The sequence below is a fragment of the Hemiscyllium ocellatum genome, chromosome 6 (assembly GCF_020745735.1).
Source record: "Hemiscyllium ocellatum isolate sHemOce1 chromosome 6, sHemOce1.pat.X.cur, whole genome shotgun sequence".
NCBI classification, from domain to species: Eukaryota; Metazoa; Chordata; class Chondrichthyes; order Orectolobiformes; family Hemiscylliidae; genus Hemiscyllium; species Hemiscyllium ocellatum.
This window is the reverse complement of record NC_083406.1, coordinates 102,007,664-102,025,313: the sequence shown is the minus strand read 5'-3', so window position 1 is coordinate 102,025,313 and position 17,650 is coordinate 102,007,664. Positions and strand designations below refer to the sequence as shown.

Sequence of the window (17,650 nt, the reverse complement as noted above, 5' to 3'; positions counted from 1 at the left end):
GATTTAAGTTGATAAAAAGCATTCTTAAAGCTACATATGAAAGGAAAGGTTTGCTCACTTAACTTCATCTCCCAATGTTCTTGCTTGACTTGAAGCAAAGCCTAACCATAGGGCTGGAAATAGCTTAAAGGAATTTTCAATTTACAGGTTCAGTGTTATCATCGAATCATACAGTACAGAAGAGGCCCTTCAATCCATTGAGTCTATAATGTTGAAACTATGCTAAATCTACACTAGTCCCAATTTCAAGTACTAGGCTCAGGGCCTTGCATATTACATTACTCCAAATGCTCATCTAAGTACTTTTTTAAAGGTTAAGGTTACCAGCCTCCATTACACTCCCCAGGCAATACATTCCAGATTTTTGCCACTCCTGGGTGAAAATAACTTTCCTCAAATCCCCTCTAATTCTCTGGCCTTTCACCTTAAAAGTGTGCCCCTTTGTTATTTACCCTTCAACTCGAGGAAAGCAGCTGTTTTTTTATCCCTGTTCATGTTCCTCAAATCCTATGAACCACACTCAGCGTGGGTATCCGTTTTTGCGGATGGTAACCACCCCAACACACACAAACGAAGCTGCATCAGGACACTATTCAAAAGAGCCACAACACACTGCAGTACACCAGAACTGCGAAAAGAGGAAGAGGAACACCTATACAAGGTATTCGCCAAAAACGGATACCCACGCAACTTTATCACCAGATGCCTAAGAGATAGACCACGGAACGAGGACATGCCACAACCAAAAGGACTAGCCACACTACCATACGTCAGGAGCGTCTCAGAACTGACAGCCAGACTACTGCGACCCTTAGGACTCATAACAGCACACAAGCCAACTTCCACACTCAGACAACAACTCACTAGAACAAAGGACCCAACAGCCAGCATGAGCCAAACTAACGTAGTTTACAAAATACCATGCAAGGACTGCACAAAACACTATATAGGACAAACAGGAAGACAGCTAACAATCCGCATCCATGAACATCAGCTAGCCACAAAACGACACGACCAGCTATCCCTAGTAGCCATACACTCGGACAACCAGGAACATGAATTTGACTGGGAAAACACTACCATCATAGGACAAGCCAGACAGAGAACAGCCAGGGAATTCCTCGAGGCATGGCATTCATCCACAAACTCCATTAACAGACACATAGACTTGGACCCCATATACAAATCACTACAGCTGAAACTGACACCCGGAAACGGCAAGAACAAACCACTATAAATACCGGAAGAAACATCAAAGCAGCGCTTCACAGGAGGCTCCAATAGCACTGATGATGTTCCCTAGCCAGGGAACGAAACGTTTGCAGCAAAAACTTCCAGCTCGGCGAACAGAACCAAAACCTCCAAATACCAGCTTGTTCCTTTTGTCAATCTGCTTGAGAACCCCACAGCCCTTTTTTCCCCAAATTCAGTATCTACATCCTCTTCCCACCCTGAAGACAGATACGAAGCACTCAATTAACACTTTGCTCCAATGTCCCCTGGCTCCACGCACAGATTTCCCCCCGTTGGTCCCTAAAAGGCCTTATTGTTTCCTGGTTATTCTCTTCCCCCCCCCTTAAATTTGTAGAATATCTTGGAATTCTTGCCTACCAGTATATTTTTATGGCCCCTCATTGTTTTCCAAATTGCTTTTTTGAGTTTTCCCTGCACTTTCTCCTCTTTGGCCTCCATTGATTTTGCTCCCTTTCTATCTGTCCCTTCATCTTTCCCTTTTTGTCCAATCCTGAATATCTATAGATATCCAGGTATCTCTTGCTCCTTAATTTTACCCTAAAGGGAACATGCTGGGTTTATAGTCTTTCCCAATATCTTTTTGAATGCCTTCCAGTCTTCTGTGGATTTGTCCTTAATAGATGCAGTTTTTAATTCACTTGTGGTATGTGGGTGTTGCTGGCTGTCAAGCATTTATTATGCATCCAAATTGCCCTTGAGAAGGTGGTCATGGCTTGGTTCCTTGAACTACTGTCATTTATGTGCACGAGAGAGAAAATTTCAGAATTTTGAGCAAGTGATAGTGCAGAAACGGCGATTTATTTCCAAGTCAGGAGGGTGAATGGCTTGGGGTTGAACCTGCAGGTGGTGGTGGTGTCCATGTATCTGCTGCCTTTGCCCTTCTAGATGGAAGTGGTCTGGAAGGTGCTGTCTCAGGATCTTGAGTGATTTCTGTCATGCATCTTGTACTTGGTACACACTGCTGTTACTGAGCATCTGTGGTGGAGAGAATGATGCTTGTAGATGTATTACCAGTTGAATGGGCTGCTTTATTCTGGATGGTGTCAAGCTGCTTGTGTGGTTGCAGCTGTATAATCCAGGCGAGTGGGGATATTCCATCATGCTCCTGGCTTGTGCCTTATAATGGTGGACAGGATGTGGGGAGTCAGGAGATGAGTTACTCCCCATTTGAAACTGGAGCTGTATTTTTAAACTGGTAATTCTTACATTGTTTAGCTGATGAATGTATGCCTCCAAGCTGTAATATTGATTGAAGTTAAGGGTGCTCATTGATAAATAAAACTTGATATGACACCTTTATGAGGCAAAAGTGAGAAAATATGGCTCCTAAATTGGAAGTCCTAAATTATTAGAAATTTATAAATCACACTGAAGCAATTTGGTTGGCTGCCTGTGCAAGTCAGTCATTTTCCATGCTTCATTTTATGTTTTATACTTTCAAATGTTTATTCGCCCCTTTTAAAATCGAATGGACTTTGCCCCTAGCATTATCTCTCGTACACTTTCAGCATATGAGAAATCCCAGTAAAGTATAGATTCCTTTTGTAACCTTCCCATTGTTATCTTAGTGTTTTTAAATTTATGCCCACTGAATAGATGCTTCACTGGTTAGTCTCCATGGCTCTTAACACATCTTGGGATTTTTGAACATCTCTTGCATCACCTCTTGATCTCCAAAGGAACTGCTTATTTGACAGTTCTGGAGAAGCTGCTTTTCAAAGGGATATACTCCAGCTATTTTTCTTTAAAATGTAACATGCAGCATCTTGTTTTGTATGTGGAACTTGACATTAAACCAAAGGTAAAAGAAGTAAAATAGTGATACAATAATTTCTTAAGTTTTGGCCTTGTAGGAAAAGGGAATCTCAATCTCTAGCGTTGAAAGAAATGAGAAGCACATTTCTAATTATTTACAATAAACTTCAAATAAGGCTGAATGCAATCTAGGCATTTGTGAAGAGGGTTAAATTCTGTTCTGAGGGTATCAATTTAGTATAATTGTTCGAGAGGAATCACTTCCCCACTATATGACCTAAAATGGAGCTTTCTTTCACCCCAATTGCATTCTGTGTCCAGCAAGCCAATTGCATAGTGATACTTCAGAAATATGCAGAATTGAAAGTATCCATAATTCTGTTTAGAGTGCGCAGGTTGGGGCTATTGATATTTTGTGCAAGGAAATATTTGTTTCATTCATTTGTGGTTTACTTTAAGTTAACTGTGCCTTTCAGAAGTGAAGCACTTAGTTAAAGCTGCTCATTTTTTGAAGAGGATGGGGCCTTACATTTTATGTTAATATTGAATTTTATGCACATTCTTCTTACCTGTGTTAGTAGCAGTTTATTGATGTAATTGTTTAGTATGAAGAGATTTCATGTAAGAATGTTCACTTAAATAAGTCCTCAATTACATTGCTTATTGGCAATTGGTGAGTTTTTTTCCCCCCCTGTGAAACATGCTGAGGGAAGTAGGTTGGATTTTCCCAAGTATCTTCCCTGATCATCATCATGTAGTTCATCATTACAATGTAGAGAACAGGAGGAATTAATTATAATTATCTATTTTAATTTCAAGTTTCTTGCTTTGTTGTTTATTTGTCACATGGGACACGTTTTTTTAAAACACCGAACTTTGCTTGTATTGCTGGGTCAGATTTGCATCTAACACTCTTTCTTTTTAAAACAAAAGATGTAAACTCCTTCCAACAAACCACAAAATGGATCGATGATGTCCGAACAGAGAGAGGAAGCGATGTTATCATAATGTTAGTTGGGAATAAGACTGATCTTGCTGATAAAAGGTAAGTCTTTCTTGTGAAATCTCAACTGCAAGAAAGTAATGTTAACTTTCACATACGATCCTCCACCTTCTGTCAATTTCCTGTATGGACTTGTATGAAGATGACTTTGAGAATTACCATTGTGTTTAAACCCAGGTAGCCTTTGTCCACAACAAATAGAAACAAAGTGCTAGAGAAACACATCTGGTCTGGAGAGAGAAACTCAGTTTATGTGTTGACATAGTTAATTAGTTAACAAAGTTAATTACTCGAAACATTAACTCTTCTTTCCATAGATACTGCCAGACCTGTTGAGTTTCTCCGACTCCTTTGTTTTTATTTCAGGCCTGCAGCCAGTGCAACATTTTCGTTTTTACATTGGTTGTTTTAATCATCCTTGCCTGGTGACCTGTTGTCTGCATATAGTGTCTTAAGAGGTGTACAGCACAGAAACAGACCCTTCGGTCCAACTCATCCATGCTGACCAGATATTCCAACCCAGTCTCGTCACATTTGCCAGTACCTGGCCCATATCCCTTCAAACCCTTCCTATTCATGTACCCATCCAGATGCCTTTTAAATGTTGCAATTCTACTAGCCTCCAACACTTTCTCTGGCAGCTCATTCCATACACGTACCACCCTCTGACTGGAAAAAGTTGCTGCTTAGGTCTCTTTTTATATCTTTTCCCTCTAACTCTAGACCTTTGCCCTCTAGCTCTGGATTTCTCCACCCCAGGGAAAAGACTTTGTTATTTATCCTATCCATGTCCCTCATGATTTTATACACCTCTAAGGTCACACCTCAGCTTCCACACTCCAGGGAAAACAGCCTCAGCCTATTCAACCTCTCTCTGTAGCTCAAATCCTCCAACCCTGGCAACATCCTTGGAAATCTTTCCTGAACCCTTTCAAGTTTCACAACATCTTTCCGATAAGGAGGAGCCAGAATTGCACGCAGTATTCCAACAGTGGCCTAACCAATATCCTGTACAGCTGCAATATGACCTCCCAACTCCTGTACTCCATACTCTGACCAAAAAAGGAAACCATACCAAACGCCATCTTCACTATCCTATCTACCAGTGACTCCACTTTCAAGGAGCTATGAACCTGCACTCCAAGGTGTCTTTATTCAGCAACACTCCCTAGGACCTTAGCAGGACTTATACACTTCATGGTAAGATTTGCTTTCCCAAAATGCAGCACCTCACATTTATCTCAATTAAACGCCATCTGCCACTCCTCATTGGCCCATCTGATCAAGATCCCATTGTAATCTGAGGTAACCTCCTTCGCTGTCCACTACACCTCCAATTTTGGTGTCATCTGCAAACTTATTAACTATACCTCTTTGTGCTCACATCCAAATCATTTATCTTTTGTAAGTGGTTGATGTCCCTAATTTGTTTACAGACCAGAGGTAGTGAATTCAATTTGTTCCTTTGCAAATGATATTAACATGACAGAACAGTCAGTTTACCAATTAGTTCCTGCATCATGTTTCCAGATTGCTTTCGCCCCATTTCTTTCACCTTCCTGATCTAATGTTGAATATTGTTTATTAGCCGAGGACTTCCTCTCAGTCATTTTCTTCATGTGTTCCAGAGGTATATGGAAATATACATGCAAATTCAGTTATTGTCTATCTTTCCCACCAAAGCACCTGTGACATGAAATAGCTCTTGGAAACCTCCCAGCTGTAGTTTTAACAGTAGGCAATAAATCGGAAAGTGTTCCATCAGCTCTTTGTGACAAGAGAAGTCTCTCCTACACTGTTGGTGTAAAGTGCCTCTTAACTACTTAAAACTGTTTGTTTGTACCTATTGTGCTGTCCTTTCGTAATTTTAAATACTTCAGTTATATTTCTCTATGGTCTACATTTTGCAAACGATTGTCTTTCTCAAACAGTGCAACTTCATATTGAATACATTTTTATTCTGTCTGAAGTCTCTAATAGGATAATCCAGTGCTTCATGCACAATCATTTATCTTGTGTAGGATCATTAGCTCTATATACTGTACCTCTATATACAAAATACCTAGCATTCCAGTTGTTTAAGCATATTTGGAATTGTCTAAGCATATTTGGATTGTGAACATTCATTATTCATGCAATCAATGAAGGGAAATTTGTACTGGCTGGTCGGTTCATAACAAAACCAAGTCTTTTTTTGTCCTTGAAAATATTGACTTTGCAATAGAGATGAGTACCAAATCGTATTCCCTAACTCCGGTGAGGAATGGAATTCTAAGAATGATGTATTTAACCTGGTGAGCATTCAATCCACAAAACTTTCTGATTACTTTTGACTCATTGGTGGAGAAAATTAGTAGCATTCAGTACAGGAAGGGTACATGAAATGATTCATGGATATTTGACTTATTTGTAAAATTTTATAACAATGTTCCTTTTTATAAAGTTATTCTATAAAGTATTTGTTTTTGAAAAGTAGGAGTTAAATCTCTAGGGCAGCATTTATTGCCTATCCTTAATTGCTATTGAGAACATAGTAGTGAACCTGTCTGGAACTGCTGCAGTCCTTATGAGCACATGCAATGTCATTAGGCAAGGAATTCCAGGATTTTGACTTGGAAGAGAGTTCTGTTCATTACTAGGTTGGATACTAAAATATACAATTGCTAGTTTTTTTTTAAACCTTGTATGAAAATAACTTTGCAGAATGACCTATTTATCCTTTTGTCCAATAGCACCAGAATAAAAGCATCAAGGTCTAAATCTGAGAACATAACTCTTCAAACATCTGTCACCTATATTTGGACAATTTTAGAAATTTTAGACTTGCCCTTTGGTTCCTTATTGTGTTTTTGAAGAAATCACTTTGTGGGCATTTCTTGTTTTGACCAGAAACTTGCTGTTCTGCTCTGTACTGGGAGCAGTAATATATTCTATAGAATCTGTGATTTTAGATTTTTCTTGCAGCTTTCTATGTGCTTGTCCATTTAAATTGAAGCTACTATATGAAGCTAGAATGGCCTATAATCAGAAAATATTAACCTTTAGTTTGGGATTATCACTTGACCATTGGCTTTACATAATCTGTTCCCTAAAGTTCGCCTACAATATATGATTCATCTTTCCAACTCACATCTACATTTGGAAAATTTATTGAAAGTTCTTTCATCTGTTGCAGGCAAGTTGCAATCGAGGAAGGAGAAAGAAAAGCCAAAGAACTGAATGTAATGTTTATTGAAACTAGCGCTAAAGCTGGCTACAATGTAAAACAGGTAAGTGAGCAATAAGAATACATTGCTGACAGTGGTTAGCACTGCTGCCTCACAGCGCCAGAGACTCAGGTTCAATTCCTGCCTCAGACGACTTTGTGGAGTTTGCACACCCTCCCCGTTTCTGCCTGGGTTTCCTCCGGGTGCTCCGGTTTCCTCCCACAGTCCAAAAATGTGCAGGTCAAGTGAATTGACCATGCTAAATTGCCCGTAGTGTCAGTTGAAGGGGTAAATTTTAGGGGAATGGGTCTAGGTGGGTTGCGCTTCGGCGGATTGGTGCGGACTTGTTGGGCCGAAGGGCCTGTTTCCACACTAAGTAATCTTCAAAAAAGCTGTCGGTCTGACAGCACCTGTGGGAAGAAAGCAGAGTTAATATTTTGAGTCCAGTGACATTTCATCAGAGCTTTCTTCTCAAGTGCTGCCAGATTTGTTGAGTTTTGTCCATCATTCCTGTTTTTGTTTTTAAGATCCAGTATGCATAGTTCTTTTTGTAATAACAGTATATTTCAGGACATATTTGCCCCACTTCCCCTCCAAAAGAAAAGAAAAGTTGTGAACCTCTGCAACTTTCTTAATAGCAGCAGGAACATGGATTTTCTTTTATTCACCTTTTCTGAATCTGAAGTACAGTTGACAATTGGACATTCTTTCCTGTCTGCAAAATATTGCACCTTGGGTCTGAAGGTGAAAAACACCTTTTTACCTCTAATATAAAATGAGATGAAGACTAGCCTTCTGTGGAATTATTTGGCCATACTACTTGTTTTTAAGATCCCTGCCCACTTCTCTACAACAAGCTAGAACAGGTACAGAACTGTTTGCTTTGTCCCTCAGCAATGTCTTTAAATACTATCTCCTAGTGAATATTTTGTGCACAAGCAACAATGAATTTCCAAGTGGAATTTTTCCTTTTGCTGCGCTATAGATTTTTAAAATTTTATCTTGTATAATGTATCCTGCTACCTAGACACAGCCTACGGTGCTGAACTGTTGATATGCTTTGTTTTACAATTTGTTTTATTATTTGCTTGACCAAAGGCAAGACAAAACAAAGGTGAACAGATAGCTAAAAACTTGATTATTTAATTTATTGGAAGCAGTGCAGCGATAGGTTATAATGTCCATCAGTTCATGATGTTTTGTCATCCTGTCTTCTACCAAGTGATTGCAGGGATCCAATGTGAAGAAATAAAAGCCTTGTGCTCGTTTAATTAGAATTTAAATCCAAAATTAGTAATCCAGCTAATCAGATATCTAGTTACGACTTGGAAATGTGCTGGAATACCAGGAACCCACATCATTTCCTAAGATTGCTGTTTAGTCAAATTGTATGAAACTCAAATTATCCTGAAGCATTTTGGCTCCAAACAAAGCTGGAGTGCTTTAGATTGGCTGGCTGTTTCTGTAATATTCAGAATTTCATTTCTGGATATTTGATTAAATGTTTGACTGGTTCATTTTGCAACTTTTCCAATAATTAACTGTTTCTTTGCTTTTAATACATTGGGGTGGTGGGGGGGGGGGGCTGCTAATTTCAGGACTTGTGCTTCTAATGTATTGCATATGATGCTTGCTGTCTTTAAGGTGCTGGATTAAATAAATAAGTATGCAATTGATGGAAATTCTGCTTTTTAATCCTGTCTTGCTTTATGAAACCTTCCCTATATTTTAACTTGTGCTGTTGTTTGCATAATATTATATATGTAGTTCCATTTAATTTTACTTTATCAGTTATTTATTAATCATCAGGGAAACTATTCCTACTTTAGAATTTTTGAAACACTATTCTCGTGCACTATAAACTTGCTGTCTCTTTACCTGTGTGCTACTAAATCAAGTGAAAGCTACTAATTCTCTGGATTGCAAAATATTTTTAGCAAATTGAGATCATACAATGCGATAGTCTTGCTTTGAATTTTGTTGAAAGATAATAGGTTCTCAATTTCTGTTGTGTATTGGGGTTTTGTACTGTAGAAAGTCAGCTAAATTAGGATTGTTTTGATTACTACTGCAGGTTAAATGGGAGGAATATTTTCAGAGTTTGATCATTCTTGCTTCCATTTCATAACTAAAGAGGATCCTTCAGAGAGAGTTACTGTAAGCAACTCTCAAGACCACAAGACATAGCAGAAATTAGGCTATTCAGCCATCGAGCCTGCTCCGCCATTTAATCATGGCTGATTAGTTTCTCAATCCCGTTCTCCCGCTTTCTCCTTGTGATACTTGAACCTATCTATCCCAGTCTTAAATATACTCAATGACCTGGCCTCCACAGCCTTCTGTGGCAATGAATTCCATAGATTCACCACTCTCTGACTGAAGAAGTCTCTCCTTAACTCTGTTCTAAAAGGTCTTCCCTTTACTCTAAGGCTGTGCCCTCCGTTCCTAGACTCTCCTACCAATGGAAGTATCTTCCCAACATCTTTTCTGTCCAAGCTATTCAGTATTCTGCATTTTTCAATTAGATCCCCCCTCCTCCCCCCCCCCAATCCTTCTAAACTCAATTGAGTATAAACCCAGGGTCCTCAAAATGTTCCTCGTAAGTTAAGCTTTATATTCCCGGGACCATTCTTGAGAACCTCCCCTCTGGACCAGTACATCCTTCCTGAGATATGGAGCCCAAAATTGTACACACTACTCCAGATGTGGTCTGACCAGAGCCTTATAGAGCTTCAGAAGTATATCCCTGCTTTAATACTTTAGTCCTCTCAAAATAAATGCCATCGTTGCATTTGCTTTCCCAACTACTGACTCGACCTGCAAGTTTACTTTGAGAATCCTGGACTAGACTTCCAAGTCTCTCTGCACTTCAGACTTCTGAATTTAGAAAATATGCCTCTATACTTCCTACCAAAGCTTGACCTCCTGCTTTGCCACATTGTACTCCATCTGCCATTTCTTTGCCCACTCTCCTAAACTGTCCAAATCCTTCTGCAGCTTCCCTGCCATCTTAACACTACTTGTCCCTCGATGTATCTTTGTATCATCTGCAAGCTTAACTAGAATGCCCTTAATCCTTCATCTGGATCATTAATGTATAAGTGAAAAGTTGTCGTCCCAACACTGAGCCTTTTGGAACACCACTTGTCACCAGCCGCCAACCTGAGAAGGACCCTTTTATCCCCACTCTCTGCTTTCTGCCCGACAGCTAAGTCTCTATCCATGCTAGCTCCTTGCCTCTAACTCCATGGGCCCTTATCTTACTCAGTCGTCTCCTGTGCAACACCTTGTCAAAGGCCTTCTTGAAGTCCAAGTAGATAACATCCATTGGCTGTCCTTGGTCTAACCACCTCGTTTACTGAGAGGCATGGAGACAGGCCCTTCAGCCCGAGCTGGTCCATGCTGACCAAAATGTCCATCTACGTTAATCCAATTTCCCTGCATTTGGCCTATTTCCTTCTAAACCTTTCCTATACTTTTATATGTTCAAATACTTTTTAGATGTTGTTGATGTACCCACCTTAACTAATTCTGCTGGCAGCTCATTCCATATGTATGTCACCTTCTGTGTAAAATAATTGCCACTCAGGTTCCCTTTTATTCTTTCCCCTCTACCTTTTAAACTGATGCACTCTAGTCCTTGATTCCCCAACCCTGGGTAAATACGGAGTGCCTTTACCCTATCCATACCTCTCATGATCTTATACACTTATAAGATTCCCCCCCTCAGTCTCCTATTCTCTAGCTTGTCCAACCTCTCCCTATAACTCAGACCCTTGAGTCCTGGCCGCATTCTTGTAAGTTTCTTCTGCACTCTTTCTAGTTTAATAACATCCTTGCTTAAGCAAGTTGACCAAAACTGAACACAATACTCCCAAGTGTGGCCTCACCAACATTCTGTACAATTGCAACATAACTTTCCAACTTCTATATATAATGCCCAGACTGATGAAGGCTAGTATGCCAAAAGCCTCCTTCACTGCCCTGTTTACTTACAACTCCACTTTCAGAGAACAATCTGACCATACTCTGGACTCCAAGGTCCTCTGCACTCAAGACCCTATTACTCACCATTCACTTCCTCCAAGAATTCTAGCAGATTTGTCAGGCATGATCTTCTCTTAATGAAGATTGGAGTGGCGCTGGAGACACTCAGCAGGTCAGGCAGCATCGGAGGAGCAGGAAAATCGACGTTTCTGGCAAAAGCCATTCTTCATCTTTCCTGATGAAAGACTTTTGCCTGAAACGTCAATTTTCCTGCTCCTCGGATGCTGCCTGACCTGTTTTGCTTTTCCAGCACCACTCCAATCTCCAGCATCTGAGGTATCCACTTCTCCCCTTGATTAAATCAGGCTAACTTTGCCCTATTTTACTATACACTTCCAAATATTCAGAAATCTTATCCTTCACAATGGATTCCAGAATGTTATCCACGACTGAGGTTAGGCTAACGATCTGTAATATTCCATCTTTTGCCTTATTCCCTTTTTAAATAGGGGTGTCGGTTAGTGATTTTCAGTCCTCTGGGACCCTTTCTGATTGTAGTAATTCCTGAAAGATCACTAATACCTCCACTGTCTCTTAAGCTATCTCACTTAGAACTCTGGAGTCTAGTCCATCTGGTCCAGGTGATTTATTAATGTTCAGGCCATTCAGTTATTCTAGCACCTTCTCCTTCGTGATGGCCACCATACTCAGCTCTGCCCCCTCACTGTTTTGAATTTTTGGGATATTACATGTGTCTAATGTGAAGCATTATTTAGTTTCTCAGTCACTTCCTTATATTCCCCACTACCTTCTCCTTTGTGTCATTTTCCAGTGGTGTAATGTCTACTTTTGCCTCTTTTGCCCTTTGTATATATCTAAAGAAATTGTTATAGTCTTTTATATTACTGGCTAGCTTACCGTCGTATTTCATCTTCTCCATCCTTTTTTTTTGCCTTCTGTTGGTCTTTGTAACGTTCTCAATCCTCCTGATTTCCGACATCATAAACTTTCCCTTATGCTTTTATGCTCTTCATGTCTTCGCTAGTCAGCCATGGTTGCCTCATCCTCACTGTACCATGCTGCCTTTTCCTCTGGATGAATTTCTGTCTCTCTTGAATTACTCCCAGAATCTCCTGCCATTGCTGTTCCACTGTCTTTCTGCTGGGTTCCTCTCCCAGTCAATTCTACTCAGCTCCTCCCTCCTCCCTCATGCCTCACCAGTTGCCTTTATTCAGCTGTAATACCATTTACCTCTGCTGTCTTCTCTCTCTTAAATTGCAGAGTAATTTCAATCATGTCATGATCACTGGTGCCTAAGGGTTCCTTCACCTTTACCTCCCTTATTAAGTCTGCCTTATTGCACAACACTAAATCCAATATTGCCTGTTCCTTTGTGGGCTCCTCCATTAACTGCTCCAAAAAGCCAACACATAGATATTCCACAAATTTCTTTCCTTGCAATCCGCTGCCAACCTGATTTTCCCAGTCCACCTGCATATTAAAATCCCCCACGATCGTTGTAACTTTGCCTTTCCTACACATCTTTTCTATTTCCCGGTGTATCTTGCTCCCCAGCTCCTGACTACTGTTTGGAGGCCTGTACGTCACTTTTTTTAAACGTTTGCAGTTCCTCAATTCTACCCCCACAGATTGGACACAATCTGACCATACTTCATTTCTTACTATTGATTTAATTTCATTTCTTAATAAGGCAACCTTCCCCCACCAAGCCCATCTGCCTAACTTTTTGATAGGATGTATATCCTTGAATGTTTAACTCATAATCCTGATCCCCTTGCAGCCATGTCTCTGTGATGCCCACCACATTATAGCCTCCAATTTCAATCTGAGCCACAAACTTGTTTACCTTGTACTGCTTGCAAGTCTTTGAAGATCATGGCCCAGATTTAATGATCCTAGTAGTGGTGAATGCTAAGAATGTTCACGCTACACATTTTGAGGTGCCTACTTGTGCTTGAATCCAGAAATTGTGGTTTGACTGTATGGGCTTTGAGTGTAGCACGTACTCAGTTCTGCTAAGACCTGAAAAATGTATTGCTGGAAAAGCGCAGCAGGTCAGGCAGCATCCAAGGAACAGGAGAATTGACGTTTTGGGCATAAGCCCTTCTTTTATTGCCCATACTTTTATTTAAGGCAGTACCTAGCATATATAGAGCCTGTTAAGTGCAGACTTTTAAAGCAGTAAAATTGTGAAAACTCTGGGTCTCAAGGAATGCTACCACCACACCAAACTCTGCTGCAGCCCTGGCTTGTCTTCACCTGGCTCCTTTGGGGTGCAGCTGCAAAGGAAATAAACTTTTTTTCTGTCACGAAGCTGAAGGCACAAACTTCAAATGGTCATGTAACATAATGCCAGGATTGAGAGAAAGATAGGGAGGGGGTGGTGAAGTTTTGTTTGTAATCATAACAAAGATTTGTTGATTTAGTGTGAAGGAATGAAAATTTAAATGCACAAATTATATTTTGTGGATCAGTTAGCAGTTGTACTTAAGAGGAATGTCTGAGAATGTTGTTTCTATCTTTTGACAAACTCGATGACTTATTTGGTTGTCACAGAATTGATTCCTGTGTATGCTTTTCATTCCCTTAGGACAATCTGCCTAAGAATATAGTCACATCATGTGAGGAACTGTAGATGTTTACCTCTTCCTGTTGTGTAAAATTTGATTGCATCAATTTGTTTCTTGTATATTTCCTAAAGTAATCCATGCCGGCAGTTCTCATATTTTCATAATTTTTTTCCCTCGGATCCTAAATTGAATACACTATAAATTGATATAATATAGTTACATTAATGTAAAGTACAAACTGCTTTTAAAAAAGGAATCTTCAAATTAATTTTAAGAAGTTGGGCACTTCAGTTGGAATTGTGTTGGAAATGAAGCCCTGCTATTGCTGGAGTAGTTATTTTTTTTTAAAGGAGCAAATTAAATGATTTTCGGACCCAGTTTGATTTAAAAAAAACATGAAATCAGATTCCTGTACTTAAAGATCACTATTGCATATAATTAGTTTCTAGTTATAAACGATTAAGTTAAATTAAGTAAACTCTACAATTGTTTTTAAATCACTCATGTAACATGCACTTATTGTCCATCCCTAGTTGCTCTTGAGAACGTGGTGGTGAGTTTCTACCTTAACTGCTGCAAGCCCTGAGCGGTAGGTAGACCCTCGATGCTGTTGGGAGGATGTAGCAGAATTTTCAACCAGCAGCAATGAAAATTAAAGCACAACCTTGTATAAACTCCCTTTTTAGACAAATGACTATAAACAGTGGTGGAAAGGAAACCCATCCCCACAAATGTTTGGAGGAAAACTGGAAGAACCGTTTTGAATTCTTTGCTCACAAGATCTATTGGGTTGATTCTTGCTGCTCTGAAAGTTTCTTCAGTCTTTTTCCGAATGTTTTCACTGGTTTGCAAGAAGCACAAGATGCCTGATTCACTTATGATATTTAAAGTCTGGTTGAAGATTTGTAGCTTGGGTGTCCGTTGTTGTGGTTCTGTTCGCCGAGCTGGAAGTTTTTGCTGCAAACGTTTCGTTCCCTGGCTAGGGAACATCATCAGTGCTATTGGAGCCTCCTGTGAAGCGCTGCTTTGATGTTTCTTCTGGTATTTATAGTGGTTTGTTCTTGCCGCTTCCGGGTGTCAGTTTCAGCTGCAGTGATTTGTATGTGGGGTCCAGGTCGATGTCTGTTGATGGATGTTCTTGCCGCTTCCGGGTGTCAGTTTCAGCTGTAGTGGTTTGTATATGGGGTCCAGGTCCATGTGTCTGTTAATGGAGTTTGTGGATGAATGCCATGCCTCTAGGAATTCCCTGGCTGTTCTCTGTCTGGCTTGTCCTATGATGGTAGTGTTTTCCCAGTCAAATTCATGTTCCTGGTTGTCTGAGTGTATGGCTACTAGGGATAGCTGGTCGTGTCGTTTTGTGGCTAGCTGATGTTCATGGATGCGGATTGTTAGCTGTCTTCCTGTTTGTCCTATATAGTGTTTTGTGCAGTCCTTGCATGGTATTTTGTAAACTACGTTAGTTTGGCTCATGCTGGCTATTGGGTCCTTTGTTCTAGTGAGTTGTTGTCTGAGTGTGGAAGTTGGCTTGTGTGCTGTTATGAGTCCTAAGGGTCGCAGTAGTCTGGCTGTCAGTTCTGAGACGCTCCTGACGTATGGTAGTGTGGCTAGTCCTTTTGGTTGTGGCATGTCCTCGTTCCGTGGTCTATCTCTTAGGCATCTGGTGATAAAGTTGCGTGGGTATCCGTTTTTGGTGAATACCTTGTATAGGTGTTCCTCTTCCTCTTTTCGCAGTTCTGGTGTACTGCAGTGTGTTGTGGCTCTTTTGAATAGTGTCCTGATGCAGCTTCGTTTGTGTGTGTTGGGGTGGTTACTTTCATAGTTTAGGACTTGGTCTGTGTGTGTTGGTTTCCTGTGTACCCTTGTGGTGAATTCTCCGTTGGGTGTTCTCTCTACTAACACGTCTAGGAATGGGAGTTGGCTATCCTTTTCCTCTTCTCTCGTGAATCGTATTCCTGTGAGTGTGGCGTTGATGATTCGGTGTGTTTTTTCTATTTCTGTAATCATCAAAAACACAGAAATAGAAAAAACACACCGAATCATCAACGCCACACTCACAGGAATACGATTCACGAGAGAAGAGGAAAAGGATAGCCAACTCCCATTCCTAGACGTGTTAGTAGAGAGAACACCCAACGGAGAATTCACCACAAGGGTACACAGGAAACCAACACACACAGACCAAGTCCTAAACTATGAAAGTAACCACCCCAACACACACAAACGAAGCTGCATCAGGACACTATTCAAAAGAGCCACAACACACTGCAGTACACCAGAACTGCGAAAAGAGGAAGAGGAACACCTATACAAGGTATTCGCCAAAAACGGATACCCACGCAACTTTATCACCAGATGCCTAAGAGATAGACCACGGAACGAGGACATGCCACAACCAAAAGGACTAGCCACACTACCATACGTCAGGAGCGTCTCAGAACTGACAGCCAGACTACTGCGACCCTTAGGACTCATAACAGCACACAAGCCAACTTCCACACTCAGACAACAACTCACTAGAACAAAGGACCCAACAGCCAGCACGAGCCAAACTAACGTAGTTTACAAAATACCATGCAAGGACTGCACAAAACACTATATAGGACAAACAGGAAGACAGCTAACAATCCGCATCCATGAACATCAGCTAGCCACAAAACGACACGACCAGCTATCCCTAGTAACCATACACTCAGACAACCAGGAACATGAATTTGACTGGGAAAATACTACCATCATAGGACAAGCCAGACAGAGAACAGCCAGGGAATTCCTAGAGGCATGGCATTCATCCACAAACTCCATTAACAGACACATAGACATGGACCCCATATACAAACCACTACAGCTGAAACTGACACCCGGAAGCGGCAAGAACAAACCACTATAAATACCGGAAGAAACATCAAAGCAGCGCTTCACAGGAGGCTCCAATAGCACTGATGATGTTCCCTAGCCAGGGAACGAAACGTTTGCAGCAAAAACTTCCAACTCGGCGAACAGAATCACTTATGATATTTCCTTTTGGAAATTGCAACTTGCGCCATCTGCTAAACGACAGGTGGACTAGTTTTCTTCAGGTTTAAAGTGGCTTACTGAAGAAAAGAGTGAGGTTTGGCTACTGTTGACTGACTGACTGACGGACTGAGTTATCTTTTAGTCTGACAGCTTTTCTGTCTCTTTTTCCCTGTCTAAGCTGTTCAGCTACTTAACAACCAATCTCTGTTTTTGGATGAGCTGGGGACTTTTGTCATTGATAAATAGTCCTTGGTTCACAAATCAGTCAGCTTCATATGTAAGCAACTCCTCAGCTTCCAGTTTGTCTGCACATTACTGAAACCCACAGCTACACAGAGATGACAGTGTGTATCAAATTATTTGCTTTCAAAAGATGCAGCCACCCTTGTAAATCCCTTTTTTAAAAAAACCAGCTGTTTCTCACTTCACTCCAGGTTTACAAAGCCCAAGTATAAAAGACCAGATTGAAAGCAAAAGTATGAAAGTGAATAATTTGTGTAGCTCTATTTTCATTGTTCTGAGTTATAATGCTGTACTGTGAAAAGTCAACCTAACATATCCAGGCAGTTGGAATAACTGTAAAACTTAAGTGCTGATACTTGAAGTAGAAAGATAGAGCCAGGTAAATTTGACAGTATTTAAACTTGGAATCATTATGAATTTCCACTGTGGCACATTGCATTTGTTCTGAGCAATGGCAAGGTCCAACCATAAAAATAGTATTTCAGCTGAAAGTACATTTGAATCCTTTTCAAGTAGACAAATCCAGAAGAAAATCAACCTTTCAAACGTGCAGGTTACTGAACCAGGTCAACTGGTGAGTAGTTTCAGCAGTTGTT

The 17,650-nt window shown here is 40.5% G+C and overlaps 1 protein-coding gene across 2 annotated transcripts in view; it reads left to right on the top strand.

Annotated features, from left to right (window-relative positions):
• Positions 1–17,650, top strand: part of rab6a (RAB6A, member RAS oncogene family) — a 73,868-nt gene that overhangs the window by 46,831 nt on the left and 9,387 nt on the right. For both annotated transcript variants that reach the window (XM_060826208.1, XM_060826206.1), the window contains exons 5-6: positions 3,943–4,054; positions 7,188–7,281. In XM_060826208.1, the coding sequence (XP_060682191.1) occupies positions 3,943–4,054; positions 7,188–7,281 (206 nt within the window). The remainder of the gene's footprint in view (positions 1–3,942; positions 4,055–7,187; positions 7,282–17,650) is intronic.